We start from the raw sequence: 18,985 nt of genomic DNA on the forward strand, positions 1-18,985 counted from the left end.
TTCTGAGTCAGATCCTTGAGAGGGCATGAATCATTGTCCAAGTTGGAGGCGAAATGGAGCACCTTGTCTAGTGACCAGGAGATCGGTTTTGGTGGGGGTGCTGGGCGTAGGCGAGCACATGCTTTCGGCAGTTTGTTGAAGATGTCGCTGGACAGATCAATTTGGAAAGCATATAGAATTGGTCTGGTCAAGGCCGATTTGCAGGTTGATATCGTATTGGCTGCTAATCCCTGTCCATGAAGGTGAATAAAGAAGGACATGCAGAAATCAATCGTGATTTCTTTAGGATTTTTTGTCTTGACGAAGGAGACCCATTTCCTCCAGGATGATTCATATTGCCGTCTTGTGGATTCGGTCTTGTATTCCTCTAGGAAGTCCAGACTTTTCTTCGAGATCCCAAACCTCTTCTTTGCGGCTAGGGAGAGAAAATCATGAGATGAAGGTCCTTGATTTTCGATGATGAAGCGAAGACAGTCGACTTCTGTACTTGTTGAGAGAGAACTGGGCCCGGGAGAGGGATCAGCTTGGGCTGCAGCTCCAGGACCAGGGGGGTACCAGTTGCTCCGAGGCCACTTGGGAGCCACTAGGGCCGCTGTCCCTTTGAAGGTTCTCAGTTTGGAGAGGACTTTCAACAGAAGGTTGGTGGGGGGGAACAGGTAGATCTTGGACCATCTGTTCCAATCCAGTGACATGGCATCCACTGCTTCTGCTTTGGGGTCCTCGTACGGGGCCACATACCGAGGAAGTTGATTGTTGTCGCTCGTTGCAAAGAGATCTATCTGAAGTTCTGGGACTTGGTGAGAGATGAAGGAGAACGATCTTGCGTCTAGAGACCATTCCGACTCTATCGGGTTTGTCCGAGATAGAGCGTCCGCTGTCACGTTGCGGAATCCTTGTAGGTGAACTGCAGACAAGTGCCACTTCTTCTTCTCTGCCAGACGGAAGATTGGGAGAAGCACCTGATTTATCTGGGGCGATCTTGAGCCTTGGCGATTGAGACAACGAACTACCACCGAGTTGTCTAGGGTTAGACGGATGTGGATCGAGGGCGGCGGGGATAACTTCTTTAGGGTTAGAAGGACCGCCATGGCCTCCAAGATGTTTATGTGGAACGTCTTGAACAGGGGAGACCAGGTGCCTTGAGCCTGTTTTTGGTGGGAGTGACCTCCCCAACCCTCCAGCGAAGCGTCCGTGTGGATGTTGAGTGATGGAGGAGGGTGTTGGAGAGGAATGGACCTTTTCAGGGCCTTTGCTTCTGACCACGGCTTTAGAAGAAGTCGCAGTCTGTTTGGAAGCCGTCTCTTGAGGTCTCTTCGAGCGATGGATGCCGAACGTCTCCAGACTCCCGCGGCATCCTTTAGCTGTGCGCGAAGCACTGGGTTTGTCACTGAGGCGAACTGTAGAGAGCCTAGAACTCGTTCCTGCTGGCGTCTTGAAATGCGTTTGGATTTCAGCAGTCGCTTGACAGACCCTGCTATTTCCTTCCTTTTCTTCTGGGGGATGGAAAGGCGGTGTGACTGAAGGTTCCAGTGGATTCCCAACCACTGGAACTTCTGAGCTGGAGAGAGGCGAGATTTCTTCTCGTTGATCTTGAATCCCAGGTGTTCTAGGTACTGGGTGACTTTGTTGCAAGATTTTACACAATCTTCGGGCGATGGAGCCCAGACTAGCCAGTCGTCGAGGTAGGCCATCACCTGGACGTTTCGGAGGCGGAGCTGTTGTACTATGGCGTCCGCCAGCTTTGTGAAGATCCGAGGGGCCACGTTGAGGCCGAAGGGCATGGCCCGGAAGGCGTAGCTTTTCCTTTGGAGTCGAAATCCTAGGTAGGAGGAAGCGTGATGGTTCATTGGAACGTGCCAGTAGGCATCCGCCAGGTCTATGGAGACCGTGTAGGAACCTCGAGGCAGAAGGGTCCTTATCTGTTGAAGAGTCAGCATCTTGAACTTGTCGTTCGCTATGAACTTGTTGAGGGGGGATAAGTCCAGAATGACTCTGAGTTTGTCGGAGTCTTTCTTGGGGACACAAAACAGTCTCCCTTGGAACCTGGTGGACTTTACCTTCCTTATCACCTTCTTGTTCAAGAGATCTAGGACATATTCTTCCAGAAGGGGGGTTGATTGTTGGAAGAATTGCTGGAAGGTTGGGGGTGGTTGAGTCCAACTCCAGCCTAGACCCTTCTTGACGATGCTGTGTGCCCAGGGATCGAAGGTCCAACGATCCTGGAATTGGCGAAGTCTTCCTCCCACCGGAAGCACTTCATTGCTTCTGGTGTCCCGAGGGCTTGCTGCCTCGGCCGCTAGCTCCCTTTCCTCCTCTGCCTCTGGAGGGACGGCGAGAGGCATCTTTGCTTGCACCCTTGTATGAGCCTCTACCTTTGGGACGAAAGGTAGTTGACTGTTGCTCGAAGGCAGGGGTGAAGACCGGTGACTGTGACAACACCGGTTGGGGGACCAATTGAAAGGTCTGTTGTGGTTGGGCAACCACTTGGGAGGTAGCGGGTCCCGGAAACTGACGTCTTTGTTGACGTTGCTGGGGTTTCTGTTTTTGGGATTTCCTCTTAGGTTGAGGTCCGTCGTCCTGAGAGGGTTTCCTTTTCTTGGACATGCCCCACTTGTGGAGAAGGTTCCTATTCTCCGTGGCGGCTCTGTCGGTGATTTCCTTCACGAGGTCAGAGGGAAAGAGGTGTTTACCCCAGATGTTGGAGGAAATCAGCCTCCGGGGTTCGTGTTTCACGGTAGCACTTGCAAACACGAATTCACGACAGGCTCTCCGAGCCTTTATGAAGTGGTACAAGTCCTTCATCACGGTTATCAGGTGGGATTTGGAGAGTACCATGTAGTGGTCTGGTACTCTGGTGTCACAGGCCATGATTTCAAGTTGGACTTGATGAGATAAGGATGCTGCGAGCCTCTCCTTCGTATCTTGTTCCCGACGAAGGAGGTGATCGTTGAGCTTAGGGAGGTCTTCATTAAACTGACGTCCGGCGACGTCAGGATCTAGCTTTCCCACGACGAAAGTATGCTGGACATCCTTCCAGTTTCGAGCGTCAGGGGGAGTTACTATTGAGAAGGGTCTGCACTCCTCCAGTGCAGGGCAGGCTTTCCCTTCTTCCGCAGCTTTAAGGCACGCAGCTAAGGCCTTTTCCAGGAATGGAAGAATCGCACTTTCAGGTGCGACATAAGTAGGGTGCTTCTTGCTCAGGGCCGGAAGCTTAGAGCAGGTAAAGCCCCTACTCTTGAAAGTGTTGGCTAGCATAGCCTGGGCCTTTGCGAGATCGAACACTATCTCTTCCTTCGGTTCGGTCTCTTCCTTCGAGGCAGGTTCAGAACGCAGACGGACGTAACAGTCCGGGTAGGCCTCAAAGTTTGGGAAGAACTCCACGTCTTCCAAGGGGACCGTGCCGATCTTATCGCTGACAAAGATCCTGCCGGTCGCGATCACCATATGCTCAGCATACCTCCACGGGTTGGCATGTGAGCAAGCGGGGAGATCCTTAACCGAAATCCTCTTCGGTTCTCTGGATCCTATCATGGACCTGATGGACTCCTGATTCTCCTTCAACCTGTCGTCCATGACGGCTCTAATCAGTCGGATCAATTCTTGAGTGGAAGAAGAGGGATCCGGGGTCGAGGAGGTAGACGGAATAGACACTTCCGTCGGTGTAGGAGTAGGAGGGGGGATGGACGGAGGAGCGACCTCTTGCTCCGACTCGGCGTATTCCACCTTGTCTTCGTCATCTTCGGCTCCTTGAGCCATAAGCGTCTTCTCGGTGTCTTCCGAGACATCCGACATCTGTTCGTCATCTCCGGAATCCAGGCGACACTCGTGCATGGACTGAGCCATGACAACATCAGGTTCCACTGTAAGTTGGACAATGGGAATCACGTCTTTGGGTACCACTGAATCAGGGGAGGCCTTAGGGAACAGGAGTGACCTCAATTCTTCTGTGGCCAGGTAAGGGCCGGTGGCATTTTTCTGGAAGCCACGCACCCACTTGCGTAGCTTTTCACGAGAAATGTCTCTGACCTCCGCTGAGGGAGGGTTATGGAAGGCGTCAGTCATGTGAGCCTGGCATACCGTACAGTTCAGTGGATTCCAAAACTTCAGATCCCCTTTCTTGTCGGCACAAGGGGCGTGAGTCCTGCAAGCCGTATGCCCGTAAAACTGCGGGCGTTTCACAGCGCAGAAGGCGAAGTCACACTTCATCTGCTCCTCCTGTGGAAGAAAGAGAAAATGAGTATGGGGGAGTCATAAGAATGGCTCTTAAACTAAGTTAATATTAATTATTAATTTTAACTTAAAGAAGGGTGTGATGCATAGAGATTGAAATAGTAAAGAGAACATACTCCATGCATCTCGCCCGGCTGGTTACCGTAAGCTTTGTCCTTGGATAATCCGAGACCGAAGGCACCGGATAGTATTCCTTAGAGTTCCATAGGTCAATGGAATTCCGTGGAAAAACCAAGGGTAAGATTGGGACCGAGATCATTCGGTCCCAAACTAGGGGCTAGAGGGCCTCCTTTTAAGGTAACTGCTTCCGGCGACCAGCCGTGCAAAGATGCACGCAGCATGCTGGAATTAGAAGAGTGCAAAGAGACAGCATGATCCCTAACAGAACAGTACCAAGGTATTGATCTTAATAGTGGAAACAGTCCATCTGTTTGCGGTATAGGGCTATCAGTATCATATGATAGCTAGAAGAAGGGGGTGCAAGTATTCTTGACGCCTCCGGGGGTTTCCGGCAAGCCGCCGGCATGCCGGAGGTCGCTCCGACAGAGTTTCTGGCATCAAGACAGACAATATGTAAGTCAAGAGTATACCAGGGTGGCGGCCGCCGGTACAACGGCGGCACGCCGGCAGGGGAGCGGCGGCTCCGGCAGTCGGAGGATGCCGGTTTGGTGACTGGGACAATGTATAGCGGAACCGGGTTGCCGGCAATAGATGCCGGCACTCCGGCGGCCGACCGGCGAGCGGACGACAAGCTAGGAGGGAGGAGAGCCGCCGGTAGGAGCCGGCGGCAGTCGGCAGTCCCCCGGCACACAGGGGGCTGTCGGCAAGGGTAGGGAGAGTCACCAAGGTAGGAGGCGGGTATCGCCGACGGTGGAGGCGGCAAGAGACCAGCACCCGGATAGGGAGAGAGACAGGGGGGGGGGGGGAGGGATGCAGGAAGTTCAGTCATGGACTCCGGACATCCCCCCCCTGAGAGGGTGTACCCATGATAGAGACAGGCTCTATCATCCAGGAGCAGGGGTCACAGAGGACCGGGAGCTAGGTAGCCCAAGGGAGGGCTAGGGGACACCCAAAGAGGGGGAGCCCCCCATATGCAGAACACATCTAGAGACTAACCCCATAGGACACTATGAAGGGTATGTGTACCAGAGCGGACTGCACAGGGAAGCTCGGGTAGCCCTACTACTCCACCCTAAGGAGGAGTTGTAGGACAGGGGACAGGTGGGTATAGACTAACCTAAGCATAGGCTAGGCTATACAAGAGATAGGTGGGGAGGGGAGTAGAGAGAAGTCTTCCAAGGAAGGGTTTCTGTACCAGAGCGGCCACTAGGGAAAGGGAGGACACTCCCTAACCTAAGATAAGGCAGATCGGCTGAAACGGTGCATGGGTACAGTTTCAGCAGGGAACAGAGAAACCTTCCTAACCTAACCTAGAGCAGGGCTAAAAGTCCTGAACTAGGGAAGGTAGAAGACATATCGCTATCGCAGGATAGTCATAGACTAATCCTAGCCATAGAGGTAGGGCTAGCCTAACCTCACTCTCGGACGCAACCCTAAGGGGGGTTCATTCCCATAGGGAGGACTGAGAGGCGATAAATACTCCATTAGACACTTGATCCCTTTACTCAGAAAGGGAATCAAGGCTAATTAGAGGGAATGCCGAGGCAGGGGATGAAGGAAGCATATAGGGGTCCTACAAGTAGGTTAGGTTAGAAAGAGACACTAACTAACCTATCCCCTATATGGTCCCTGAAGGCGAAAGAACATTGCATCACGGTCGAAAGTATTGTAAAATAATGCCCCTATCTTCATAACTTAGTCTAGGATCACTAATAAAATCATGCATGAACACTTATGTACAGGCGCTCTGGCCTGGGGGCTATAGAAGCCGACTGGTATGAGGTCAATCGATGACCGATAAAAAGCGTCGAAACACGATATAAAAGTTCCTAGCTATGAAGACTAAATAAACTAATGTATTCGATTAGTAAATAAGGCCGGAAGCGTTGTTGTGGCTAACTAAATAAGGCATGCATAACAACAACGACGCCATAAAATGGCGGGTCCGGTAGAGGCACAGCTCTGCCACAAAACAGCAATTATCTCGAAAAGTAATATTTACTTTACGGCCAGAGCTTAACTAAACAATACTGGAACCTTGTACTCAACTTTCCAGAAGATGGTGAGGCTGAAGGTAACGACATAACGTAGATGCAAATCGATAAAAGGAGCACAGGGAAAATCCGTCTAAGTAGGGCAGCTACTAAACAAAGGATGAAGACGGGCGTGACGTCATTTGAGCAATGGCGCCCGTTTGTTTACGTCTCGAGTATCAGTAGTAGCCACGAGTGAGATTGGCTGTGGAACGGCTCCCAGCTATTCTCTACCCTTACACACCGAAGCATTAACTCTGTTCGGGGTGAAGATAGCTATGTGGCGCGTTTAGACATGCGTCCCCTGTTGATATACTATGTCTTAAAGGGAAACCTTTGGGATACTCGCTCCAGAAGTTAGAATTCTGTGATAACCTGTGGTTAAATTCTCTGGGAATATCTTAGTAGTTTTATACCCAAGGAAGCTACCAAAAAGGAACCTTCCATCAGGACGCCATGGCTTGAGCCCAAAAAAAACCATTAAGCTAAGAAAGAATGAACAAAACGCTAGAAACGGTTTACTCTTACTGCAACGTGACACCGTGAAAATTCTCTCTCTATCGTAACGATAGAGCGCAAGTTGAACGTTCTGAACGTCAACAACTGCAGAGACAAAACAAAACGTTAGTTCAACTTTGAAAACAGTACGAGACTATCAAAGAAATTCTTTCAAAAACATTAAAATAGCATAATATGTTAACAGGTAAAACCGAAATGACGGGCTCAATATTAATTAACTTCGGTACCAAGAAAAGACCGCCTACTATTAGGAAAGGTCGAATATAAACAAATATAAAAATTAATTTTAATAAGTTTATAATAAAAGGAAGTTAATCGAAGAGGCCTATAAAAGGCGGAGAGATATAAAATAAATCTATAACTTTTGTTAAGCAAAATTAAGAAAGAGAGTCTATACTCTCTTAGACACCAACACTTCCGTCTAAGGGAAGGGTCGGCCATTTAAAAGTGAAAGAGAGTTCATACTCTCTTCGTCACCATAATTAATCAAATTAATTCCAAAAGCTAGCTAAGCTAATGATAAAACTTCCTGAATAGCGAAAGCTAAACTCTAGAGCAAATACATCACCAAATCGTGAGCAAAAAACTCCAGAATCAACAGCGTATCCATGTAGGTCTAGCCGGAGGCACGACGGAGGAAAAATTGAGGTGGTGTCAACAAGAAGTACTGCAGTACCTGGCCACAGGTGGCGCTTGTGAGTACACCCCCCTCTTGTATAGCGATCGCTGGCGTATCCCTTCCGTAGAATTCTGTCGGGCAACGGAGTTGACAGCTACATGATTATCGGGTAAGATTAATATTGAAAAATTATATTTATGAATATAAATCCTGCGAAGAGCAAGGGCTGACTGTGTGTAGCTGGTTGGGACAAACAAACTCTCTTATTACTTGTCAAATCAGTTTACTTTATGAGGAAAATGATGTTTATTTTTGTCTAAAATACAACATTATGAAACTAGTTTTATGACTTTATAAAATATTATAATCTAGTGTTACCTTGCCTTGAGTGAAGCCTATTAGGAAGCAAGCACAGGGGTGGGCCATAACCCAAAGGTAGGTAAGTAGGTAAGGATATAACTCATAGGTTAGGTTAGGTTAAGTGGGGAACCTTAGGCATAGGTGGTTTTCTTCCTGTGTTTGTTTTGCATTTAAAATGTAGTTTTCCAGTCATAACTTTTCAAATTTTGAAACATCTACAATTTTAAAAGCATGAGTTTCCCCCATTATTTGTATCAGGACAGTTCAAAGTACCTACAGCATAAATACACCAGAAAAACATCTTATCCTCTTCCTTAAGAATATTATGCCTTAGTAAATACTTACCAACATCTTAATTACTGACCTGGTCCATCCTAACCAACTACATAGGCTCCACGAAACTCATAAAAATACAGTATTCTGATGGTGAATGGTGTGACAGGGGCACTTAACAGGCTACGCTATTTTAGGCTACAAATGGGGACTAGGTCAAATAAAAAAGGCAAATCAGAATGTAAACAGCATATAACTGAAATTTCTTGATACAAACTAAAATACTACGCAATTGATCTCCAAATTAGGGTACATTAAAGAACAGTGAAATATTAGTTAAGACATTGGAACTCAATTACTGAATAGATCTTTGCAAATACACTATTTTGAATACCATATACTACTGGCAGAAACCTCTATTAACAAAGTTATAGATTTTAATAAAAAATTCCTGTTTTACCCCTTTTATCATCTTAGCACTGGCCTCAGCAGCCTCCTTCCAACTGGTAGTTCAGAAAAACAGTTTGGCAGTGCTTTTCTTTTAAGTTACTTGTTCGAACTAAATATAGGGCCCATCGTTTTATATTCTAAACCTCTTTGTTATTCATTTTCCATATTGGAATATACAATATAATTACAGGCTTTACAGCTATTAATTTATTTATCATATTAATAATGAAAGGTTAGGGAAGAAACGTGTTTGATATATTTAGTCTGATAATGGGAAATGGAAGCCAGTCAGTGTTCGAACAAAGGCTGCAGTAAGAAGCTACAACTCAACCCTTTGTTAAGTGTGTATTCACCCCTCTAAGTTTGAATAATTGGTAATAAATGCCAAAATACTAGCCCACAAGGCTAACGTGCATTGAGAAACATGTTCCATTTGCCAGAACATAGGAGTAATGAGATAATGGCAGAGTAAAAACCAGTAAATCATTAGCTCAATTAAGTAAGGAGGTATTTTCAAAATGATTAACAGAGCTACAAACAACTCCATACATAATGGGATGGAAAATCATGTTTTCAAAGCATCCTGAAGTCCTTGCAAATAAAAGCTCTAGTGTTTTGACATAGTTTTATTACTAATGGTCAGTTTTGATTACGGTAACTGTTTTTTATTAAGATGATGACTGATGGAAAAACAACAAAGGAGCCTTTGTATATCAGCGGCTAGTTCCTTCCTCGTGCATAGAAAATGGGAATTTTCTTCCCATTGGAATTTTCTTCCCATTTTCTAGTTGTTCGTAAGACATGGCCGCTGTACTACTCATATACTGTGTACATTTTTCTGCAAAACCTCTATACATAACCTACAAGCCATGTCCTTACCTACTTACCCAGCAGGGCGCTAACTGTCCCCTGTGAACCCCCTTACACTGCCTTATTAAATTTCTAGTTTAGCCTGTGTTTGATTCATAACCTATTGCACTCCTAGCAGGTAGCCGCTATTATACATAGGCTTACACCCCACAACAAAGTTTAAAAAAGTTAGTTAAAATATCCTACAATTAAACTGATACACAGTATATTTTAAGGTGTTATGAACAATACTGCAAAGCCATAGATTTTCAGTTAAGGTAGTCGACCCACAAAAGAAAAAAAAAAACAATAAAAAACACGGATTTCCTCATAAAATCAATATAAAAGTTTAAAATAAAAACACAATGCATATTCAATAACAGTCTTGGGGTGTATGTCGGATAGCGGCCATCTGTATGTATTATTATGTCTAACGGTAGAGTAAGGGGGTCGCAAGGGGCGTCAGCCCCCCGTTAAGTAAGTAGGTAAGGACACGGCTTGTAGGTTAGGTTAGGGGTGAAAGTTTAGGTTAGTTGATGTCTATTTTTAATTAACTTGTGAGGAACTGGCCGCTGATATACAAAGGCTCCACAGTCTTATTTACTATAAACCATTAATTGCAGGGTTCTATAATTTTACTCCAAATTATTTGTAGCCTTACGAAGTTTCTATTAGCCTTCCACGACAGAAAGCCCAAAACACATACACTGTTCATTTACACCTTGCTAACGAGAACTATAGTTACCTGGTATTTCATCAGGGAACAGTAATTTAGCCAATTCTTCAATTTCAACTTCCATGACAACCTGGTTCAGACGTTGAAGGTAGGAATATATGAATAAACTCCTCCTTTTCCGACTTGCTTATGTGTCAAATTGTCAATGATGTTAGTAGTATATGTATATGGTCATCTTTGCAACGGCTCTCAGGTTTCGCTTGGGCATCCCAAGCTCAGATCCATAGCTGCTTATATTATCAGTATTATTATCATTATCATCATCATTTGCATTAATATAATTATCATTATCATGTTAAAGATCAAGCTACAAACCTGGTTGAAAAACAAATTGACAAGTAAAGAATAAGCAAGAGGAATAATAAAAAAAACAATAGACAATAAAACATATTAAGCTGAATAAAACAAATAAATAAATAATTAACCCTCTTGAAAAATATTTAAACCTAAAGGATTATTAAACAAATCACTCAATGCGTTTATCTAGTTCTGGTCTGGAAAAAAAGCGAAAATAGATGTGGAAGGAAAAGAGTAGGTCTAGCCCCAGGGGATACGACGAGCAAAATAACTAAAACATTATAGGAATCACTAAAAAATGAAAACCGTCAGAAATTCTTAGGAACAGTAAACAAACAAATTAAATTCGTTTGTACTTATTCATTAGAGAAAGGTGGGAAGTGAGATTTACTTAGTCTTGTGGTAGATATATTTCTTTAACTTAAATCCTTGTTTCTTTACTTCGACTTGACATCATGATTTATATTGGTTTATATTAAATGCAGCCGTCTAGTCCACTGCAGGACAAAGGCCTCAGACATGCCCTTACTCCCGTCTGGACTTGGCCAGTTTTCATCACCACTGCGGATTGGTAATGGTGGAAGATCTTAGTCTCATCACTCACAGCCAACCAATCTAGTATATACATGTACACACACGCGTACTTAAATATATATATATATATATATATATATATATATATATATATATATATATATATATATATATATATATATATATATATATATATATATTACTAGCCAAGCTACAACCCTAGTTGGAAAAGCAAGATGCTATAAGCCCAAGGGCTCCAACAGGGAAAAATATCCCAGTGAGGAAAGGAAATAAGGAAATAAATAAATGATGAGAATAGATTAACAATATATCATTCTAAAAACAGTAACGATGTCAAAACCGATATGTCCTATAAAAACTATTAACAACGTCAAAAACAGATATGTCATATATAAACAATAAAATATGTCAGCCTGGTCAACATAAAAACATTTGCTCCAACTTTGAACTTTTGAAGTTCTACTGATTCAACTACCCGATTAGGAAGATCATTCCACAACTTGGTAACAGCTGGAATAAAACTTCTAGAATACTGTGTAGTATTGAGCCTCATGATGGAGAAGGCCTGGCTATTAGAATTAACTGCCTGCCTAATTACGAACAGGATTGAATTGTCCAGGAAGATCTGAATGTAAAGGATGGTCAGAGTTATGAAAAATCTTATGCAACATGCATAATGAACTAATTGACCGACGGTGCCAAAGATTAATATCTAGATCATGAATAAGAAATTTAATAGACCGTAAGTTTCTGTCCAACAAACTAAGATGAGAATCAGCAGCTGAACACCAGACAGGAGAACAATACTCAAAACAAGGTAGAATGAAAGAATTAAAACACTTCTTCAGAATAGATTGATCACCGAAAATCTTGTAAGACTTTACATATATATATATATATATATATATATATATATATATATATATATATATATATATATATATATATATATCTATATATATATATATATATATATATATGGGTGTGTGTGTGTGTATATATGTATATATATATATATATATATATATATATATATATATATATGGGTGTGTGTGTGTGTGTGTATATGTGTATGTATATATATATATATATATATATATATATATATATATATATATATATATATATATATACATATATATATCAATCATCAACAATTATTTATCCACTGCAGAACAAAGGCCTCAGACATGCCCTCCCACTTGCGTCTGTTTATAATCTTTCTATGGAAGTCCGCACCCGCAAACTTTTTTAGTTCGTCAATCCATGGTCTTCTCTTCTTTCCCCTGCTTCTTTTACAATCTCTAGGGACCCATTCTGTTATTCTAAATGTCCATCTATTATCTGTCATTCTCACTATATATCCTGCCCAAGTCAATTTCTTTTTATTACAAGTTGTTAGAATATACTCTACTTCAGTTTTTTCTCTTATCCAAGTTGCTCTTTTTCCGTCTCTTAGTGTTATTCCCATAATTATTTTTCCATAGCTCTTTGAGTTGTAACTAGCTTATGTTCTAAGGTTTTTATTAAGGCTCCAAGTTTCTGATGCACAAGTTAATACTAGTAGGGCTATCTCATTAAATAATTTTCTTTTCAAAGAAAGTGACATTTTACTTTTCATAATCTCGTTTTGTTTACCAAATGCTCTTCATCCTATGCTTGTCCTTTCAATTTCGGTCTCGTGTCCTGGGGAAACTGTCCGTTTGTCCCAAGTACGTATACTCATTAACAATCTCTAGAGATTTGTCCATAACTCTTAATTGTTGTCTCACTGTATTTTCATTAAACATTATCTTTGTCTTACTCATATTAATTTTCAGTCCTACATTTCTGCTTTCTTTATTCAAATCTTCTATCATCTTTTGTAATTCCTCCCATGATTTACTCAACACAACTATGTCATATGCCAAGTTAATAAGGTATTCCCCATTGATATTAATTCCTACATTTTCCCAATTTAAATTTCGTCTTACTTCTTCTAGGCATGCTGTAAATAATTTAGGAGAGATTGGGTCTTCCTGTTTGACTCCTTTTAATTAATCGGAATTTTCTCACATTTAGTTTTAGGATTGATGTACTTACTGTACAGATATCTTCAAGTGTTCTAACAAAAGATTAATCTATTTCTTGTCTTTGAAGGGCTTTCATTACTGCTGAAGTTTTCACAGAATCTAAAGGTTTCCCATAGTCTATAAATGCCATACATAATTGTTTGTCATATTTTGTTGATTTTTCCATTACCTGGTTAATTACATAGATATGGTCAGTTGTTGAATACCCACTTCAGAAGTCTGTCTGGTTAACACGGAGAAAATAAGGAAGTAGAATTTTCATAAAAGTGACACAGGCAAACTGGAAAGCAACAGTTATAAGAAAATATAACTAAGCATGAGCACGAGTATAAGAAATGGGTACGAATTAGCTTACCCCCTTTAATTTAGTAATGAGAGGTGGACTGGGTCCACAATAGAAAAAAAAAATGCCAGGTCTCATGGATGGTTTTATTGTCATGAACGACATTGAACAGAATCATGACAAACGATATTCAATAATGGCTTCACTCCAGTGGTTGGTGAAGTACAAGAAATAGTGAAGGAGAAATCATTACTTCGTTAAACTTTACATTAAGAGTGATGCTCCTGCGCATGAATCTATCACGAGAAAGGTGTCACATATGTAGACACTTTATTGTAACAACGTAAAGCAGGATGAATAAATACCATTTGATTTGGTTCGAAAATGGGGAAAAACAAGCTCAGGAGAAATAGGCCAAAAGTAAAGAACCTATTAGATAAATGAGTTATCAGTCTTACAAAGGACAACGGATGGAAGAAAATAATTCCGATTAAAGAGTACACATTGTAGTTACCATTTTGGTTTGCAACATTAAATGTGTGCTCATTATTGCTATTATTACTGCAACTGCTATTATAAGTAATGTCACTACTAATATTGAAAAATAATTATAAAAGAAAATGACATTTGATAGATTGTTTGTGCTACGGTAAAATACCATTTCTACAAAGCTAAGAGACTAACAGATTATTCTTTACAAAACATAAACGTATAGAATAACACAGAGAAGCTGAGATGACGTATGATAGACCTTACTTAATTGTCATTATTATTGTTCCTTGCTAACATAAAACACTAGTTGGAAAAGCTATGGCTAAAGGGCTCCAACAGGGAAAATAGCCCAGATAGGAAAGGAAATAAGGAAACAAACTACAAGAGAAGTAACGTACAATTAAAATAAAATATAAGAACAGTTACATCAAAATAAATCTTTCATATATTTACTATAAAAATCTCAAACAAAACAAGAGGAAGAGAAATAAGATGGAATAGTGTGCCCAAGTGTACCCTCAAGTAAGAGAACTCTACCTCAAGACAGTGGAAGACCATGGTACAGAGGCTATGGCACTACCTAAGATTAGAAAAAAATGGTCTGATTTTGGAGAGTCTTTCTAGAAGAGCTGCTTTTCATACCTAAAGAATATTCTACCTTTACCAAGAAGAAAGACGTGAATCTCTCAGAGAGGTAGTCACTGCTACTGCTGCTGCTGCTGCTGCTCAAAAAAAAAAAAAGTCTGTTCTCTTTCAGAGCACCCAACTTGAAAAAGACACAGCTCAGGCTACCCTCAAGATCTGGATTGGCGGGTTCGCCCGCAACGTGAAGGCCAAACAGCCTTATATCCTCTCTGAGGAATGGTGTTCCCGCCTCTACCCCCATGCTAAAACTTCAGCTGCGGAAAAAAAAAAAAAAAGAGGCTCGTGAACTAATCTCTCTTGGGGAGATTAGTTCAACTAACGTTCAGCTGGGCTCCACAAGGCACTAAAAAGAGTTCAAAGACCCAGGCCTACATGGCTGAGGACTATGGAGCGTGAAGTACGAAATGATCAATGGAGAAGTATTGGATTAAAAGCTCAAGATAGAGACGACAGGCGAAATCTAACCGATACCCTTTGCGTCAATAGGCGTAGGAGATGATGATGAAATGCAAGAGAGGTTAGTTAATTATCATTTTTATTATTATTATTATTAATTGCTAAGCTACGACCCTATTTGGAAAAACATGATGCTATAAGCCCAAGGGCTGCAACAGGGAAAATAGCCCAGTGAGGAAAGGAAAAGAAGGAAAAATGAATTATTTCAAGAAGAGTAACAGCATTAAAATAAATATCTCCTATATAAACTATAAAAACATATAAAAAAAACAGGAGGAAGAGAAATGATTGAACAGAGTGCCCGAGTGTACCCTCAAGCAAAAGAACTCTACCCCAAGACAGTGGCAGACCGTGGTACAGAGGCTATGGCACTACCCAAGACTAGAGAACAATGGTTTGATTTTGGAGTATCCTTTTCCTAGAAGAGCTGCTTACCATAACTTAAAGTCTCTTCTACCTTTACCAAGAGGAAAGTAGTCACTGGACAATTGCAGTAGTTAACCACTTGGGTGCAGAAGAATTGTTTGGTAATCTCAGTGTTGTCAGGTGTATGAGGGCAGAGGAGAATATGTAAAGAATAGGCCAGACTATTCACTATGTGTGCCTAGGCAAATGGAAAATGAACAGTGACCAGAGAGAAGGATTCAATGTAGTGCTGTCTGGCCAGTCAAAGGACCCCACAACTCTCTAGCGGTAGTATCTGCAGTCACTCGCATACATATCAAACACGAAGAGTTGGGAAAGATATAAGAATCCCTTAGATCATTATTTGTACTTGCAAGTTAAGGCGTATTTTTCTTACAACCTTGTTAGAATAATCCAGACCAGAAACAAATGATTATGAGCATAAGATTGATACCACATCAGTCTCCCTCTTCTGGCACCTTATTTGAATACTTTCCTTTCTTGGGGCTATCATAATGGCTGCAATCTGGCATACCTTATTCACATCTCTCTCTCTCTCTCTCTCTCTCTCTCTCTCTCTCTCTCTCTCTCTCTCTCTCTCTCTCTCTCTCTCTCTAGCATAAAATTCACGAAATTGAAAACTTTTTTTTTTAAAGCCAAGATTAATTGCATTACCTTTGATCAAAACATTCCATACGATTCAACAACGCACCGACAAACCCGGTCCCTATAACACACTCAAAAGATTTGACCCAATACAAGCAAGGTATGAGGCTTTACAAGCGGCGAAAATACAATGAAAGCAATTAAACTCGAGGTTGCATCACCGTCACTCCTCCCTGGTAACTTTTTCTAATTATGCAACGCGACTCGAACTTTCCAGGAAACGATCATCGGAAGAAGAAATTCTGCGAATAAAGTTCGAGGAAAGAAGAGTAAATCAAGCAGCAGGAATAAGAGCATTTGCAAAAGTTTTTGTTAAATGTGCAGGACAAAGCCTATTGGAAACCTCCCTGCCTGGCGTTCGGCTGGACAGGAGATCGAGTCCCGCTCAAACTCGATATTATTATTATTATTATTATTATTATTATTATTATTGTCGTCGTTGTTGTTGTTGTTGTTGTTGTTGATATTACTTGCTAAGCTACAACCCTTGTTGGAAAAGTAAGATGCTATAAGCCTTGCTCCAACAAGGAAAAATAGCCCACTGAGGAAAGGAAATAAGGGAAAACTACAAGAGAAGGAAAGGAAATAAGGGAAAACTACAAGAGAAGTTAAGAACAATATTAAAATAAATCTTTCATATATAAACTATAAAACCTTGGAAATAACAAGTTGATTAAAACAAGATAAAATAGTTTGCCCGAGTGTACCCTCAAGCAAGAGATATCTAACACGAGACAGTAGAAGAGCATGACACAGAGGCTATGACACTACCTAAGACTAGAGAACAATGTTTTGAGGGTTTCTTTAGCGTCTGCAACCTTACCAATCTTGTGAGCTAAGGATTGGGGATTTGGGGGAGCCTATACGTCTACCTACTGAGTCATTAGCATCTATTGCCTGGTCCTCCCTGGTCCTAGCTTAGGTAGAGAAGGTGCTTGGGCGTTGAAGATATGGATATATGGTCAGTCTCTAGGGCACTGTCACTGTTCCTTGTCATTGCCAGTCATGAGCGACCTTTAAACCTTTAAAACCTTGGCGTATAGTTTATATCCACCGAAACTGGACACTGCGTGCCATTAAATGTTAGAATAAAATCAACATAGATGATTGTCCCACTTTATAAATAATGAAGACTACTGTAGCGAAAAAAAAGTATAAAAAGTAAATGGGTCACAACCTATTTCATTATATATGAAAGATCTATTTTAATATTTTTACTGTTCTTGAAATATCTTATTCTAGTTGTTAATTACTTCTCTTGTAGTATATTATTTCCTTGTTTCATTTTTTTTTTTCACGGGGCTATTTTTCCCTCTTGGAATCCTTGGGGTTATAGCATTCTGGTTTTCCAACTCGAGCTGCAGCTTAGCTAATAATAATAATAATAATAATAATAATAATAATAATAATAATAATAATAATAATAATAATAATAATAATAATAATAAGGGATATGCCAGTGGAAATTGTACCCATAATCATAGGAGCACTAGGCACGATCCCAAGATCCCTGAAAAGGAATCTAGAAAAACTAGAGGCTGAAGCAGTTCCAGAACTCATGCAGAAGAGTGTGATCTTAGAAACGGCGCACATAATAAGAAAAGTGATGGACTCCTAAGGAGGCAGGATGCAACCCGAACCCAACCCGAACCACCCAGTTGAAAAGACCGTGATAGAGGAATAATAATAATAATATTAATAATAATAATAATAATAATAATAATAATAATAATAATAATAATAATATCACAGGTCGCCCTTGTTGTAAGACTGGTGACCAGCAAATCGACCTGTCGACCGAGAGGAAATTGGAAAGTCTCTAGCGTATGACTTATCGACTATGACCACCTCCCGTGTCGAACCTATTCTCAAAGGCTACACACGCACTTTGGCGTTCATGCGTGTTTAAAGGTTTAAAGGCTACTCATGAATGACAGAGGCAAGAGACAGTGACATTGCCCTAGCAAGCAGGGCAATGCCTTAGATACTGACCATATATACATATGATCAGCGCTCAAGCTCCGTCTCCACCCAAGCTAGGACCAGGGAGGATAAGGAGGGCTAGAGAATGGCTACTGATGACTCAACAGGTAGATCTATAGCTTCTCCAAACGCCCCATCCATTTACGAGCTGCAGACACTAAAGGAACTAACGAGTTTGAGCGGGACGTTACCAAATAATCCACCAGCAAGTATCTCTTCTGTGTTGTTAATGTCAATATTCATATTCAATTCTTATCAGCTCTATGGATCGTATTTGTAGATTTCTTTTCCTTACTTTCATTATAGCCATGCAAGACAGATTTTTCAATGCTTTACATAAGAACAAATATAAATTTTCAAGAATCGTTGTGATGGCCTGGTGGTAACGTCCTTGCCTGGTGATTGCCACACTGGGGTTCGAGTCCAGCTCAGACTCGCTAGTTTCTTTGGTCGCTGCAACCTCACTATCCTTGTGAGCTAAAGATAGGGGTTTGGGGGATCCTATAGGTCTATCTGCTGAGTCATCAGCAGCCATTGCCTGGCACTCCTTGGACCTAACTTGAATGGAGAGGGGCTTGGTTGCTGATCATATGTAATATGGTCAGTCTCTAGGGCATTGTCCTACTTGATAGGGCAATGTTACTGTACTTTGCCTCCGCCATTCATAAGCGGCCTTTACACCTTAAACAACAGTAATAATAATATTAGTAATAACATGCAAGTGTGCGTACACTTGCATTTGTGCATTCATTGGCGTATGCATTGTACAGATGATGCATGTGTTTTTCGGAGGCATGATTGGTGGTCCCTAATTCTGTTCAGTGTAGATATGAACGTTCATCAACGCTGGTGGAATTAATTAGTATATGAGTGGCTTCAGATGATTAACTTTTCAGTCAGGTAGCTCCAAAACTAAGAACCTGTTTGAATTTATGACTACAC

The 18,985-nt window shown here is 41.6% G+C and overlaps 1 protein-coding gene across 2 annotated transcripts in view; it reads right to left on the reverse strand.

The window, feature by feature from the left end:
- Cog8 (conserved oligomeric Golgi complex subunit 8) overlaps nt 1-18,985 on the reverse strand; it is a 393,508-nt gene that overhangs the window by 106,589 nt on the left and 267,934 nt on the right. The window contains exon 1 of one of the 2 annotated variants that reach the window (XM_068360812.1): nt 10,199-10,355. The exons of the other annotated variant lie outside the window; for it this stretch is intronic. Coding sequence (XP_068216913.1) covers nt 10,199-10,253 — 55 coding nt within the window. The 5' untranslated portion in view covers nt 10,254-10,355. Of the gene's footprint in view, nt 1-10,198; nt 10,356-18,985 lie in introns of those variants that run through there. 2 annotated transcript variants of the gene reach the window in all.

The sequence above is a fragment of the Palaemon carinicauda genome, chromosome 37, assembly GCF_036898095.1.
Source record: "Palaemon carinicauda isolate YSFRI2023 chromosome 37, ASM3689809v2, whole genome shotgun sequence".
Lineage (NCBI taxonomy): Eukaryota > Metazoa > Arthropoda > Malacostraca > Decapoda > Palaemonidae > Palaemon > Palaemon carinicauda.